Source organism: Stenella coeruleoalba (genome assembly GCF_951394435.1).
Source record: "Stenella coeruleoalba genome assembly, chromosome: 7".
In the NCBI taxonomy this organism is placed as follows: domain Eukaryota; kingdom Metazoa; phylum Chordata; class Mammalia; order Artiodactyla; family Delphinidae; genus Stenella; species Stenella coeruleoalba.
In genome coordinates, this window is record NC_137153.1 from 23,777,412 (window position 1) to 23,790,673 (window position 13,262).

Here is a 13,262-nt window from a genome sequence, read left to right on the forward strand (position 1 = left end):
TCAATGGTAATAAATTCAGGACAGTCACATTCTCATTCCACCAAACCCCAGGACTCTCCTGGGCCTGAGGCTGGAGGAAGGTTAGGAGGTCCGATGATGCAGTCAGATCTGAGGCAGGGAATCTGGTTTCCCACATAGGGGCATGCCAAGCGCTCTCTCCAGGCTGATTCTGTGGCCACCTTCCCTCCCACAGGGGGCTCTGCCTCTGGATCTCACTCGGGGCCCAAGAAGGGGTCCCCCCTGGGAGCCTCGATGGCCAAAATAAGGGTGAGAACAAGGCAGCTGGGCCTCGGAGACCTTGTGGTGAGGTTACCCTTCTTTCCCCCAGGAGGGCAAGAGGCCCCTGGCTGGCGGTAGACTCTGGACTCCTTATCTGCAGGCATTCTGCCAGCCCGCCAGCCTCGAGGTCAGCAAAGTCCCATTGTAGACATCAAGAGTCCTGCCTGGGGCCCCATCACCATGACCCTTCTTCAGCCTCTCCCCACCCTCCTAGGTCTCCAGGGAGTCAGGAAGAGAGGGGAGAAGACTCCTCCAGAAGAAATTTCTATCCACACAAGCAGAGAACTTCCCAAATAAGCACAGGGACAACTGGCTCCTTTTTCTTCATGTTTTCAAGGAAAAGTCTAGAGGGGCTTCCCTGGTGGCGCAATGGTTGAGAGTCCGCCTGCCAATGCAGGGGACACGGGTTCGTGCCCTGGTCCGGGAAGATCCCACATCCCACATGCCGCAGAGCGGCTGGGCCCGTGAGCCATGGCCGCTGAGCCTGCGCATCCGGAGCCTGTGCTCCGCAACAGGAGAGACCACAACAGTGAGAGGCCCGCGTACCGCAAAAAAAAGAAAGAAAGAAAAAAAAAAACACTCTAGGATTATCAGCAATTTTATCATCACACTTAGGAATAAAAACTGCACCTTTCTTTGGTCCTCTCAATCAAGCCTCTTGGCCACTAGCAAACAATGTGACTTGCAAACACCAGTTAACCTCTCTAGATCCAGTTTCTTTAGTTGTAAAACAAAGGGCCTAGACTCGAAGATTCCCGAAGTCCCTCCAGTTCAATATCCTATCATGGGTGGTTCTGCAAAACGCTTAAGCGTTATTTTCTGCAGGCATCAAGTACGAAAAGGCTGAATTATTCTGGAGGAGATCCCGATTTCCAGACATATGGCACTGCCACTTAGATCGCAAGATCCTGTAAATATTGGACATGGATTGATGGTCCTCCTGGAATTGAGTGAGGTGTGAACAGGTAAGGAAGAGAAGAAGATGGTGTAAGGGGTTTGAAAACCGAACCAGTCCAATGACTGATAATTTACTGTGCGTGCGCATGCGCGCAGATACACACGCAGTGTTAAGTCCTACCCGCCTATTATCAGCCCGGAAACTGAGTATCTCCGTTACCTGAAAGAATCAAAGTAGCTCCCAAAACCAAAGGTTGAAAAAAAGTCTTTGTGGGACAGTGAATATGTGGAACAATCCCTAGCAGGCCACTGAAAAGAAGTCTATCCGGAAAGGCATGGAAATTGCGTCCATGTTCCCAAGGAGGTGATGAATCAACCCTACGTCTGGGCTCATACCATTCCTACAACCCAACCTACCTATCAGCTCCTGGGACCCCTAAATAATCCACTCCATCCCAGAGAAGATGATGATAATGATGATGTAGATGATCACAAACCTCTACTATGCTCCAGGCACAACCACAACATGATGCACAGCAGTGAGGACAGGTCTACAGAAGTTAACAAATGTCTCCTGGGGGCTTCCCTGGTGGCGCAGTGGTTGACAGTCTGCCTGCCGACGCAGGGGACACGGGTTCGTGCCCCGGTCCGGGAAGATCCCACATGCCGCGGAGCGGCTGGGCCCATGAGCCATGGCCGCTGAGCCTGCGCTCCGCAACGGGAGGCCACAGCAGTGAAAGGCCCGCGTACCGCCAAAAAAAAAAAAAGAAATGTCTCCTGCTGGAGAGTGATGGGGCCAGGATGTGAACAGATTTACCTGGCTCAAAAGCCTGGAATTCTCCTGTCACCTTATACCATCTCTAGTAGAGTGCTGTCTTCTCTGAACTTGACCAAACACAACAGTGTGACCTCTCTTGTGCTGCTACCTTACTCTTCATGTATGGATGTTCTTTCTCCCCCCCAACAAGTGTCTCCAGGAGCCAGGCCCCATCCCCTCTTTGCACTCTCCAGTGGCCAAGTGCAGAGCCAAGCACAGACCAGGCACTGTATATTTACATACTGAAGTGATGAAATACTGAGAGCCACGGGGCCCTGGTACCTCAACGTAGTCTTCTTGCCTAAATGACAAGGCCAATCATTCTGTTTGGTGCTCTCTAGTCATACCTGCAACCCAGGAGGAGCACCACTAGTCTATATAGTGGCTATCACACAATTTATGAAAAACTCATCTCTGAGCCTCCAACAGGAAATGGAATATGCAGTTTTCAATTTCAGGTGCTAAAAGTTATGATTCTCGACATTCTTTCTCTTGCTTCATTAAGTTTCTCTCAGTTTTTATGTCTCTTGTTTTAAGAGTTAAGGATTAATCGTAGATGCTATGGGTAAGAGACCACAGATCTAATCTGACTCCTTCTTCCAGACACAGGGCAAGTTAGGAGCAGAGTTGGGACAGAGGCCAGGAAGCCAGGCCAGTACCCACCACATTACCACCACCACTTCCCAGCAGCCGACCTAACTGGCCTGGGGTTCTTAGGAAAGAGTGACTCCAGACAAAAGCAAGCCCAGGGAAGCTCCAGGAGGAAGGGTCAGGTCAAAGCTGCTCCTCCCCCCACCCTTTCTTAGGCCCCCAGGAGAGCCCTCAGCCACTCTCCAAATCATGCTCACATACTCATGGACACCCAGGCCCTAGCAGACTCTAGATCCTCAAAACTGAAGCCACAAGCCAGAGCTGCGGAAAATTTCTTGACTCAATTGGACCCCAGGATCACACTGTAAATTGCTTGGATGGTATTTTTTCCCATTGCCCCAACCCACCAAAAGAGGGCAGCCTGAGCCAGACCACCTAACCCGGTCGGTGGGGACCAAAAATAGCTAAAAAGCCATGCCCACGGGATAAGCCAGGTCGGAGTTTAGTTAGTCCCTCCTTTGCCATCCTCCAGCTCCTGCTCCGGGCCAGCCGGAAGATACGGGTCATTTATCTCCAGCTGGGAGGCGGTCTGGCCAGGGTGGGGTGAGGGACTCAGTTCCTGAAAAGCAAAGTCCAGACACCAGTGCACCATCAGAGCCGCCCCGTGCGCTGCCCACCAGATTTGCCCATCTACTCTGATTTTTCTGAGCCCGAGTTTATGGGCTCCAGGAAACCTCTCAGTCTTTTAGTGCGGCTATCGACATCCTGCTCCGGCTCCCACATCCCGCGCTCTTCAGCCAAAGGGACCGTGGCTGCGCCTTTTCTTGCCTCGCCACCAAGTAACCCTCGTCGTGGCACCGCGGCCAGGTAGCCAGGTGTCGCCTCCATCCAGCGTCCCGGTCCGCATGCGGGTGCGCCGGAGCGACTCCCGAAACCGCTGCCGGCCTCGGGGTCCTCTGCGCAGCCGTGCCCCCACCCCCACCCGGTGACCCCGAGCCCCGGAGGCGCACTGCTCCCGCGCGCGATGCCCTATCCCCGGGGCACGGAGCCGCCCCTCCCGCACGCCCTCCCCACCTCACCTGAAGCTGGGCGGACGCCACCTGGCCCGGCGCACCCTCACAAACCAGGCCCTCGGGCGGCCCGAAGCAGCAGCAGCAGCAGCAGCACCAGCGCAGCTAGGTCGGCGCGCCCGCGCAGGGAGCCCGCCTGCCCTCTCCCCCAGGCCTGCGTCCTTCCCCCGCGCGGCGCGCATGCCCCGCTATATACCCTGCGCGTCACGGCCGGGCCCGCCCCCGCTCTCGCCCCGCCCCGCCCCCGCCCCACCCCACTCTCCCCAGGGCCTGCCACGTGGGGCCCTGGCTGGCTGTAGGGCTACGTGTGTGAGCTGACTGCCAGCCGCCCGCTAGACCCGACCAGCGCTTGGCTTGCCCAGGCTTGCGGGGCGAGCCAGCGCACTTCTGCGCCTAGCCCGCCGAGAGCCTAGCTTCATCTCGTAACCCTGCCGCGAATTCCATCCCACAGGCTCCTCCTTCCGCTGGAAACCTCCCATTAAGACCTTTCTCTCCTTACGTGGGAAGTTCTCACAACCCGGCCTCCATCTCCTCGGAGTAACACTGCTACCCATCTAATATGTGTGTGTGTGTGTGTGTGTGTGTGTGTGTGTGTGTGTATATATATATATATATATATATATATACATCTGAACACTTTTGATTAATGTAAAAAGCTCGATTCTGAAATACTCCCTGGGAGGGGACGTACCCATAGATAATGTTTTTTTCTGCATTTTCCCACCACACGAAAGAACAAAAAATTCCTGTTCAAGTTCTAAATAAGCCATATTATACTCACTTTCGAATTGGATGTCGCACCACATATTGCTTAACCGAAAGCTGGGAGAAATGTTAATTTTTGTGTGAGGAGTGTCTTAGGAGTCTTTTCTGATGTGGAGTAGTTCTATTGAGATGGATATCAAGCCTCGGAAATGCAAATTTCTTGAGAAAATAAGCCACCCATTAAATTCCCATTGTTCTGTTCTGCTGGACGTCATGATTGTTTCCTCTGCAGCTAAGCCAGCTGCCACCTCGGTCTATGGGACCCAAAGGAAGGGCTTTCTAAGCAGAATTGTAGCCTGTTAGTACCCAAGTCCCTGTTCCAGCTCAATGACTGGTGCTCAGCCGACACTAAGTGCCTCTGTATTTGCACAGGGAAGGGGGACCACATCCTACTCTGCAAGTCCTGGGGAAAGGAAGGCCCATGATGGCAGTGCTTGTGATGAAAGGAAAGCAGACAATCCCTGGAGTGGGTGGCAGGAAGAATCCAGGCCTCGGTGGCAGCCTGTTCCTCCTTAGGAGGAAGGTGGAGAGGGAAAAAGAGAGAAAGCACTGAAGCAAAGCCAGAGCAGGCCAGACTGTTTATGCCACTCTTGAAGAGACTAGCTGGGCCGTGGGTTTTTCTAAAATTTAATTATCCTCACCCTGCAATTACAGTGCTCCAATTGAGTAAGAGGTGGGGTGATATTCCTCTCATTTTCCAAGGGATTTCAAAGTAATTGTATCTCTTGCAGAATCTCCCTCAGAGCCCCTTCATCTTTGTAATAACCCTTTATATTTGTCTTTCTTGGTTAAACTCGAGTATTTTTCAGACATTATGTCATTCATTTGGGACTCTCAACCCCAAATCCAATGGGCTGTCAGAAATGGACCAGTCTAAAAAAAAAAAAAAAAAAAAAAGAAATGGACCAGTCTATACCATGCATTCCTTTTCTTGAAGTTCTGGAAAAGGAATGAGAAACTCACCCATTGATTAAGTAAAACAAGCATGCTTCTAACACACGGAGCTCTGAAAAGTTTGAAGCCCATAAATACATATTACAAAGAGGTGTTAAACTCTTCTTAAAAAACTGAGGTCTAAAAGCAATCCCAAAGGCTCTTCCAGGCAATGTGTCAATACTACAAACAGGGGGGAAGGTACCTTCAGAGAAACGGGAGGGGAGGCAGGACAAGACACCCCACCACAGGCCCTATCACAGCATTCTCACTTGTTTGCAACCAGAAAGGGGTAGAGCTGCCAAAGTCCACCAGAGCTGATAAGCTATCAGTAATCCATTAGGGAATTCAATTAATTATTAACACAGCTAAAAATCAAAAGGTCTTAACTCTCCATAACCACCCCCACACAAAATTCTTTAGGGATACCCAAAGTCCTGCCTTGTCCCGCAGTCTTTCCTGCCTAGTGCCAGGTTTGGAGCCCCAATTCTATCTTTCTCTCTACCTAATATAGCCCTTTTTCCTCTTATTTCCCCATTTCCACTTGTTAAAATTCTAACTCTTCAAAGCCACCTCCCTTCAGAAAGATTCTTGATTGTCCTGAAGCATATTCGACCTACCTTTTCAAACTCTTTTTACTGTAACCAACAGTAAAAAATATTTTACACTGCATCTCCAGTACAAATAACAACATAGCGAACAAAAATCTTACAAAACTTCCTTAGTATAGTCAACGTTCTGATATTTTATATTGTTTCAATTTTTAAACAGTGACAGCAAACCCACTAAATTGATTTCATTGGATCATGATTCACAGAATTAAAACATTTTATATGGTTTATGTACTTGCTTTTCCCCTTAAAAATTATTTCATTTCCATCTCTAACCTCTTTATTGGACCTTAATCTGTCTTGCTTACCAAAGATTTCTGTATATACCTGCATCCCCTAACATAACATCTTGCACATAACAGATGCTCAATAAAATATTAGCTGGATGACTGAACAGGTCAGCTCACTAAAAGTTTGATGTTGGGCAATATTTAAGGAAGTAAACATAAAAATCTGACATTTTCATGACTGCTATTTCTCTTCTGACAAGATGCCACAGCCGCCTGCCTTTTCAAAAGATATGCAGACAGATTTCTTGTAACCGAAGTTAGTGGAACAGCCTTGAGAAAGAAGCCAGGGAAATGAGACCCTGGCCCAGACAGTGTACAAAGTGGGACTGGGGACTTGAAATCAAACCCCGCTCTGTGGTGTGTTGAAAGGTAGACAATTTGATCAGCAGGGTGGGGCAAAGATCCCCCTTCCACCCTCCAGCTATCAGGCGAGCTCTAGAGAGACTGGAGAAACCAATGGCGAGGTTTCTAAGACACTTTAAGGGGAAAAATGAGTTTTCTCTGTTTTGGCATGTCTTAACGAATTCAAGAGGATCAGACGGAATGTGAAGGTTCTAGTTCACCCACAATCATGTCAGAGGACTAGGACCCCACACTCTGTCAGACAAAAGAAAACATCTTTAGAAGCCACATTCGTCATTTCTGTTATCATCCGAGGGTTTCAGTGGGCAAAAAAAGATAACTGGGAAAAATAACACTTGGTTCAGTAGCAAGTTATCTATAGGAATTTGTTCATTTCATCTAAGACACCTAATTTGTTGGCATTTAATTGTTCATAGTATTCCTTTATAATCCTTTTAATTTCTGTAAGGTTTTTTTTCCCCTGGCCAGTCCAGCTAAAGGCTTGCCAATTCTGTTAATCTAAGGAACCAACTTTTGGTTTTGTTGATTTTCTGTATTATTTTTCTATTCTCTATCTCATTAATTTCTGCTCTGATCTTTATTAGAAAATATTGTTATTTTGGTCATCTTTTTATTTATTTATTTATTTATGGCCGCATTGGGTCTTCATTGCTGCCCGCGGGCTTTCTCTAGTTGAGGCAAGCGGGGGGCTACTCTTTGTTGTGGTGCGCGGGCTTCTCACTGCAGTGGCTTCTCTTAATTGCGGAGCACGGGCTCTAGGCGCACAGGCTTCAGTAGTTGTGGCAGGCGGGCTTCAGTAGTCGTGGCACGTGGGCTCAGTAGTTGCGGTGCACGGGCTTAGTTGCTCCGCAGCATGTGGGATCTTCCCAGACCAGGGCTCGAACCCATGTCCCCTGCATCGGCAGGCGGATTCTTAACCACTGTGCCACCAGGGAAGCCCCAGTCCTCATCTTTGAATGAATGTTTAGATGGGAACAGAATTCCAAGTTGACTTTGCATTTTTAAGTTATTATTCCTTTTGTCTTCAGCATCTGTTGTGGTTGGTAACAAGTCTGCTGCCAGTCTAACTTCTTTTATAAGCAATCTCTCTGGTTGTTTTTAAGATTCTGTCTTTGGTGTTCTGTAGTTTCACTACAGTACATCTAGGAGTGGTTGTTCTTTTCTTTATCCTCAATGAGTTTCTTCAGGTATTCATATTTGTCTCTCATTCTGGAAAACTCTATCTTTATATTGTCCATAATCGTGTGGCTTATTCTATTTTAACCTGCAGGAACTCCTATTAGACCTTCTCATTCTCTCCTATATCTTCTTTTTCATAGTTCCCATTTATACCTGTGTGTGCTGCAATCCAGTTGATTATTTGTTTCTCCAGGGCTCTGGGCTCTCACCAGTCTGGGCCAATCTTCATGGTAATTTGTCAGCATGTGGTCCTTCCACATGCTAATATGAATTCAGGCTGCACACACCTGTCTGTGGCCCAAGCTTGGGGATTTCTCAGAAATGCCTTTCGTCTAACTTTCTTGCTGCTGCCCCAGGATGGATGGTTGGCACGGACCTTCTACTCTACTCCCCTTCCAGGCTCCAGCTCTCTTCATCTAGGAGAATTCACCCCAGCAATCCTGCACCTCATAAGGTCTAAGGCTGCATCTTCTATCCTTATCTGAAATGAAAAAGCTCAGTGCTCCTGTCCCTGCATTTTGTCCATAACCCTGGGATGCCGTGTTGGCATCAACTATAACCACTCTGGCTTCCCTTTCTTTCTTGTTCCTCAATATTTTCCCTCCTTCCTCCTTCCCCCACATCTTCCTCTCTTCCCTCGTTCCATTTCCTGAAAATCCAGCTACTTAACATAAAAAAAATTTTTTTTTCCTATTTCGGCCAACCTTCGTCAGTATGGTCAGCTCAAGTCTGCCGTGTTGCCAGAAGTCTCCCGTACTCATTCTTTTTCTTTTTTTGTGTGCCGTGCAGCTTGGGGGATTCTCATTTCCCTAACTAGGGATCCAGGGATTGAACCCCAGCCACGGCAGTGAAAGCGCCAAATCCTAACCTCTAGACCGGCAAGGAACACCCACACTTACTCATTCTTAAAAATATGTATGTATCTTTTAGAATAGCTTTAGGTTCACAGCACAGTTTGCAGAGGGTAAAGATTTCCCATATACATACAGCCTCCCCCATTATCAACATCCCCCACAAGAATGGTACATGTGTTACAATTAGTGAACCTACATCAACTTATCATAATCACCTAAAGTCCCAGTTTACATCAGGGTTCATGCTTAGTGTTTCACAGTCTATGGGTTTACACAAATATATAATAACATGTATCCACCAATACAATATCATACAGAATAGTTTCCTTGCCCTACAAATCCTCTGTGCTCTGCCCATTCATCCCTCCTCTCCCCTAACCCCTGACCCTTTAACTGTCTCTATAGTTTTTGCCTTTTCCAGAATGTTATATAGTTGGAATCATCCAGTATGTAACCTTTTCAGATTGGCTTCTTTCACTCAGTAATATGCATTTAAGTTTCCTGCAGGTCTTTCCAGTAGCTTGATAGCTCATTGCTTTTTAGCACTGAATAATATTCCATTGCCTTGTCGTACCATAGTTTATTCACCTACTAATGGACATCTTGGTTGCTTACAAGTTTGGCAATTATGGATAAAGCTGCTTTAAACATTCATGTGCAGGTTTCTGTGTGGACAAAAGTTGTAAACTCATTTGGGCAAATACCAAGCAGTGTGACTGCTTGATCATATGATAAAAATATGTTTAGTTTTGTAAGAAACTACCAAAGTTTCTTCCAAAGCGGCTATACTATTTCGCATTCCCTCAGGCAATGATGAGTTCATGTTCCACATCCTCACCAGCATTTGGTGGTGTCAGTATTTTGGATTTTGGCCATTCTAATAGGTGTGCAGTGGTATCTCATTTTAATGTGTAATTCTCTAATGACATATGATGTTGAGCATCAACATATGATGTTCGAGCCCTGGTCTGGGAAGATCCCACAAGCCACAGAGCAACTAAGTCCGTGCGCCACAACTACTGAGCCTGTGCTCTAGAGCCCGCAAGCCACAACCACTGAAGCCCGCACACCTAGAGCCTGTGCTCCACAACAAGAGAAGCCACCGCAACGAGAAGCCCACGCACCACAACGAAGAGTAGCCCCCGCTCGCCGCCAACTAGAGAAAGCCTGTGCAGCAACAAAGACCCAATGCAGCCAATAAATCAATCAATAAATTTTTTTAAAAAAGAAATTTATTTTTTTTAATTTTAAAAAATTAATAAAGAAGAAATTGGATTCTTTCTAGAATGAGTTCAAGAAGCACTGCATCATTTAAGATGGAGTTTCTAAATAAATAGAAAAGGACGTAGTGGTGAGGCAAGCAGCCAGGGTGCTTTGGGAAGGTATTTTTAAAGGTTACAGACACACCATGAAGTACATGCAAAGAAGGGCAAGCATTAGGAAAAGGTGAGAAGGGAGGGTCACCCTTAGGAGCTGGCTCTCACTTAGGCTCATGGAAATTGTCTGATGGGAAAAGAGATTTTTGAAAACAAGACAACACACACACACACACACACACACACAGTTGCCTCATTTGTCCCAGAAGTAAGACTGTTAGACTCTTTTCCAAGAAATCTTACTGCCAGATCTCAGTGAAATTACCTGGGTACTAATACTGGAGCTGCGTCCAGCATGCCTAGTAACAAATTAGTAATTTTAACAAGTGTTACAGCTCTACAAAGGAAAAGAACTATATCAATATCGTATGTCAATGACATTATTTCAAACACAACTACACATTTATACAAATTTGTTTTTATTTATTTCCTACCCCATGACTCAGTCATTTCACATTAAGACTGAAATAACAAGACAAGAAAACCAGGCATAAAAAGTGAAATTTTTGTATTATATTCAAGTATTTGTCTTTTCTGATTATATAAGAGAAAACGAGTATTAGGAAATCTAACTTCAAAAGACAAATTCAAAATGCTTCCAAAGAGAATCAGAGACTGTTAGGCCAAAAACCAGTGATCCAATGTGTCTGATTCCATGGTGTTTAAATCCCAGGTCTCAGCCTTCTGCTGGCCCTCACTCCAAACGGAACCGAAGTGCACTTAAGACCACTGACACCCAGAGCCGCTCCCCCTCTGCCAACGCAACGCCTGCTCAGTTTTCTTCTTCTAAAGATTTCTAAGCTGAAGTTTCTCTTCTCACACACTGCCATATAAAATAGGGATTTCTGCTTCGTCCCCTCCCTGCCATCATACCAAAAAATAAATACAAATTTGAAAAGATTAAATGTAACTGTCTTTTAAAACCCAGGTAAAGCAAGGTATGACTGAATTAGCCCTGAAGGGACTGGAAATTTTTAAACGGGGAAAAATAAACACACAAAAACAGTGCTTCCCCAAAACACTGAAACCCACAGACACAGTGACAACTTTCTAAACTGAAACATCTGGACTTTGGAAGGAGTGTCATGTTTCCCAAAACCAACTTCTAGAAATCGTAACATGGATTCAGAAAAACTCCTAACAAAATGAGCCAACAGCCGGGAAGAGGGTATTGAGCAAGGGAAATGAGTGATTCAATTTGCAAACGTATCAACAGAAAAGAAGGTGACACACTGGGGAGAAAGGGTCGAGAAAAGCTCATGCCCCCTCATGAACCTTCCAAGCTGCTGAATTTCACAGGTTCTGATGCTTAATTTAAAAAAAACTGAAACTTACTAAAGGTCAGTAACAAGAAGCAAAGCTGTCTTCGGGCCTGAGTGTGTGTATATGTGGCCAGGAGGGAGGGAGGAAGAAATCAACATGGCATGCTATAAAGCAACTGAAATATACAGAAAAAACTGCATTTGGCCTCTCATAGGAGGCCAAGGAATAGCTAAACGCCTCTTTCAAAGCCAGCTCAAGTCACGTGTCATTAACTCAATCCCTAGAGAAGATTAGGTCAGCAAGGGCCTGACTATCCCACCAGCTGGTTTTACTACATGCCTTTCACATTTTCCAGCAATAGGCATATCTTGAAAAACCTTGCCTTCTTACCTTTCCCAGTTGCCCAAATAAAGTAGCTCTCTACTTTAAGAAACTTGCAAAGACTTCATTCATTATCACCTCTGGCACCAGAAATGGGAACTGCTTATTAGTAAACAGAGTTTGTAAGTGCAATCGCTGCTTCTGCGGGTTTCTACAGCTCAAGTTGGCTTTGGAGGCTCCTGAAGGGTCCCCTGTCTTCACCCACCCCATCTACGCAGTAGCAGACTACCCCCATGTGCTCTACAAAGGCAACGAGACAATTTCTAGCTGATCCTTAGGGTGGAAACTGCTTCTTGGTGATATCAGGTTTAAAAGAGAAAAGAAAAAAAAGATATCTTATTCTACTGGGTTGGTGAAAGGGAAAACACCAACACAAAACCCCTTTCAGTCACTGTTAATCCTGCACAGCTGAGTTCACAGCTGAGTTCAGAAGTCTGATTGCTCTGACCAGCCCATGTCCTGATTGTTCAGTCACAGGAAGAACAGGTTCTCACACAGCTGGATGGCTGGTTCATGATGCAAGATTTGTCCTGACAGGAAAGCTAGCCTGTGGGCATACTTGCAAGGAGCTGGAACTCTAATGGTACCAGGCCAATTCCAGTACATGTGGCACAGTTTGAAAGTCAACCTGTAGGCCAAGAAGAAAACATGATCCTTTTCACTTTTCATCTTCAATTTGGAGCACATTATGTACTTCTGGGTGTGTGACACAGCATACTTACCAGCAAACTGGGGGACTGAGGAATAGATGATGCAACTTTTGGGAATCATTATTTTTAAGTGGAATTGTATCTATTTCCACTATTTGTAAGTCAAGAGGGCATGGGGAAATTCCCACTTTAGGTTCTCCTCTTTTTATATCAAAACAAGGAAAACAGTAAGGAGAACATGTTTTTGTTTTTGTTTTTGTTTTCTGCCTCAAGAAAAAGCTGCAGAAAGGTAAGTACCCCAGCAAAGTATTTATATAATCTGAGCGCAAGAGCAACGCATCTCAAACCTGGCTGTGTGTCATAATCATTAGAATCAGTTTTTAAAAATGCGAATGCCTCAGAATGCTTGGAGTTCGTGAAGCCTGGGTGTATTTTTTGAAAGGTCTCCAAGTAATTTTAGTGTACAACAAGGATTATCAGTCGCACCTCAAAAAGATACCATTATCATGAAAGGCAAGAAGAAACTCAAGGGGTAAATATTCCTGGCAGTGGGCAGTATTTGTCTTTTCTGATTATATAAGAGAAAATGAGTATTAGGAAATCCAACTTCAAAAGATAAATTCAAAATGCTTCCAAAGAGAATCAGAAAATTATTAAGCCAAAAACCAGTGATCCAGTTTGTCTAATTCAGTGGTTTTAAAATTCCAGGTCTTAGCCTTAGCTCCCTGGCCTGAATTATTTACAAGTGAGGAGTAGGTTACTGGTCAGCTCACCTCTGCATATGATCAGGGCTCAGGTGTGCAGTGTTGAGAACACAAACATAATGGGTAGGAATGCCACAACCCTGTCGTACATGATGGGCAAGAAGGTAGAAGTCCACCCTAGAAAGGAAAAAGTACAAAGTAATGGTATAGTTGGATTTGGCCAGAGCTGGAAAAGATCT

General features: G+C 45.9%; 2 protein-coding genes across 5 annotated transcripts in view; both read right to left on the reverse strand.

Annotated features, from left to right (window-relative positions):
- Nucleotides 1-3,810, reverse strand: part of SLC39A14 (solute carrier family 39 member 14) — a 47,832-nt gene extending 44,022 nt beyond the window's left edge. For both annotated transcript variants that reach the window (XM_079926348.1, XM_079926347.1), the window contains exon 1: nucleotides 3,664-3,810. The gene's annotated coding sequence lies outside the window, so the exon portion shown is untranslated. The remainder of the gene's footprint in view (nucleotides 1-3,663) is intronic.
- A 6,337-nt stretch (nucleotides 3,811-10,147) lies between these two features.
- The window catches only part of PIWIL2 (piwi like RNA-mediated gene silencing 2), an 88,136-nt gene continuing 85,021 nt past the window's right edge, over nucleotides 10,148-13,262 (reverse strand). For all 3 annotated transcript variants that reach the window (XM_079926350.1, XM_079926351.1, XM_079926349.1), the window contains 2 exons: nucleotides 13,093-13,200; nucleotides 10,148-12,297 (listed from right to left, as the gene is read on the reverse strand). In XM_079926350.1, coding sequence (XP_079782476.1) covers nucleotides 12,141-12,297; nucleotides 13,093-13,200 — 265 coding nt within the window. In that variant the 3' untranslated portion in view covers nucleotides 10,148-12,140. The remainder of the gene's footprint in view (nucleotides 12,298-13,092; nucleotides 13,201-13,262) is intronic.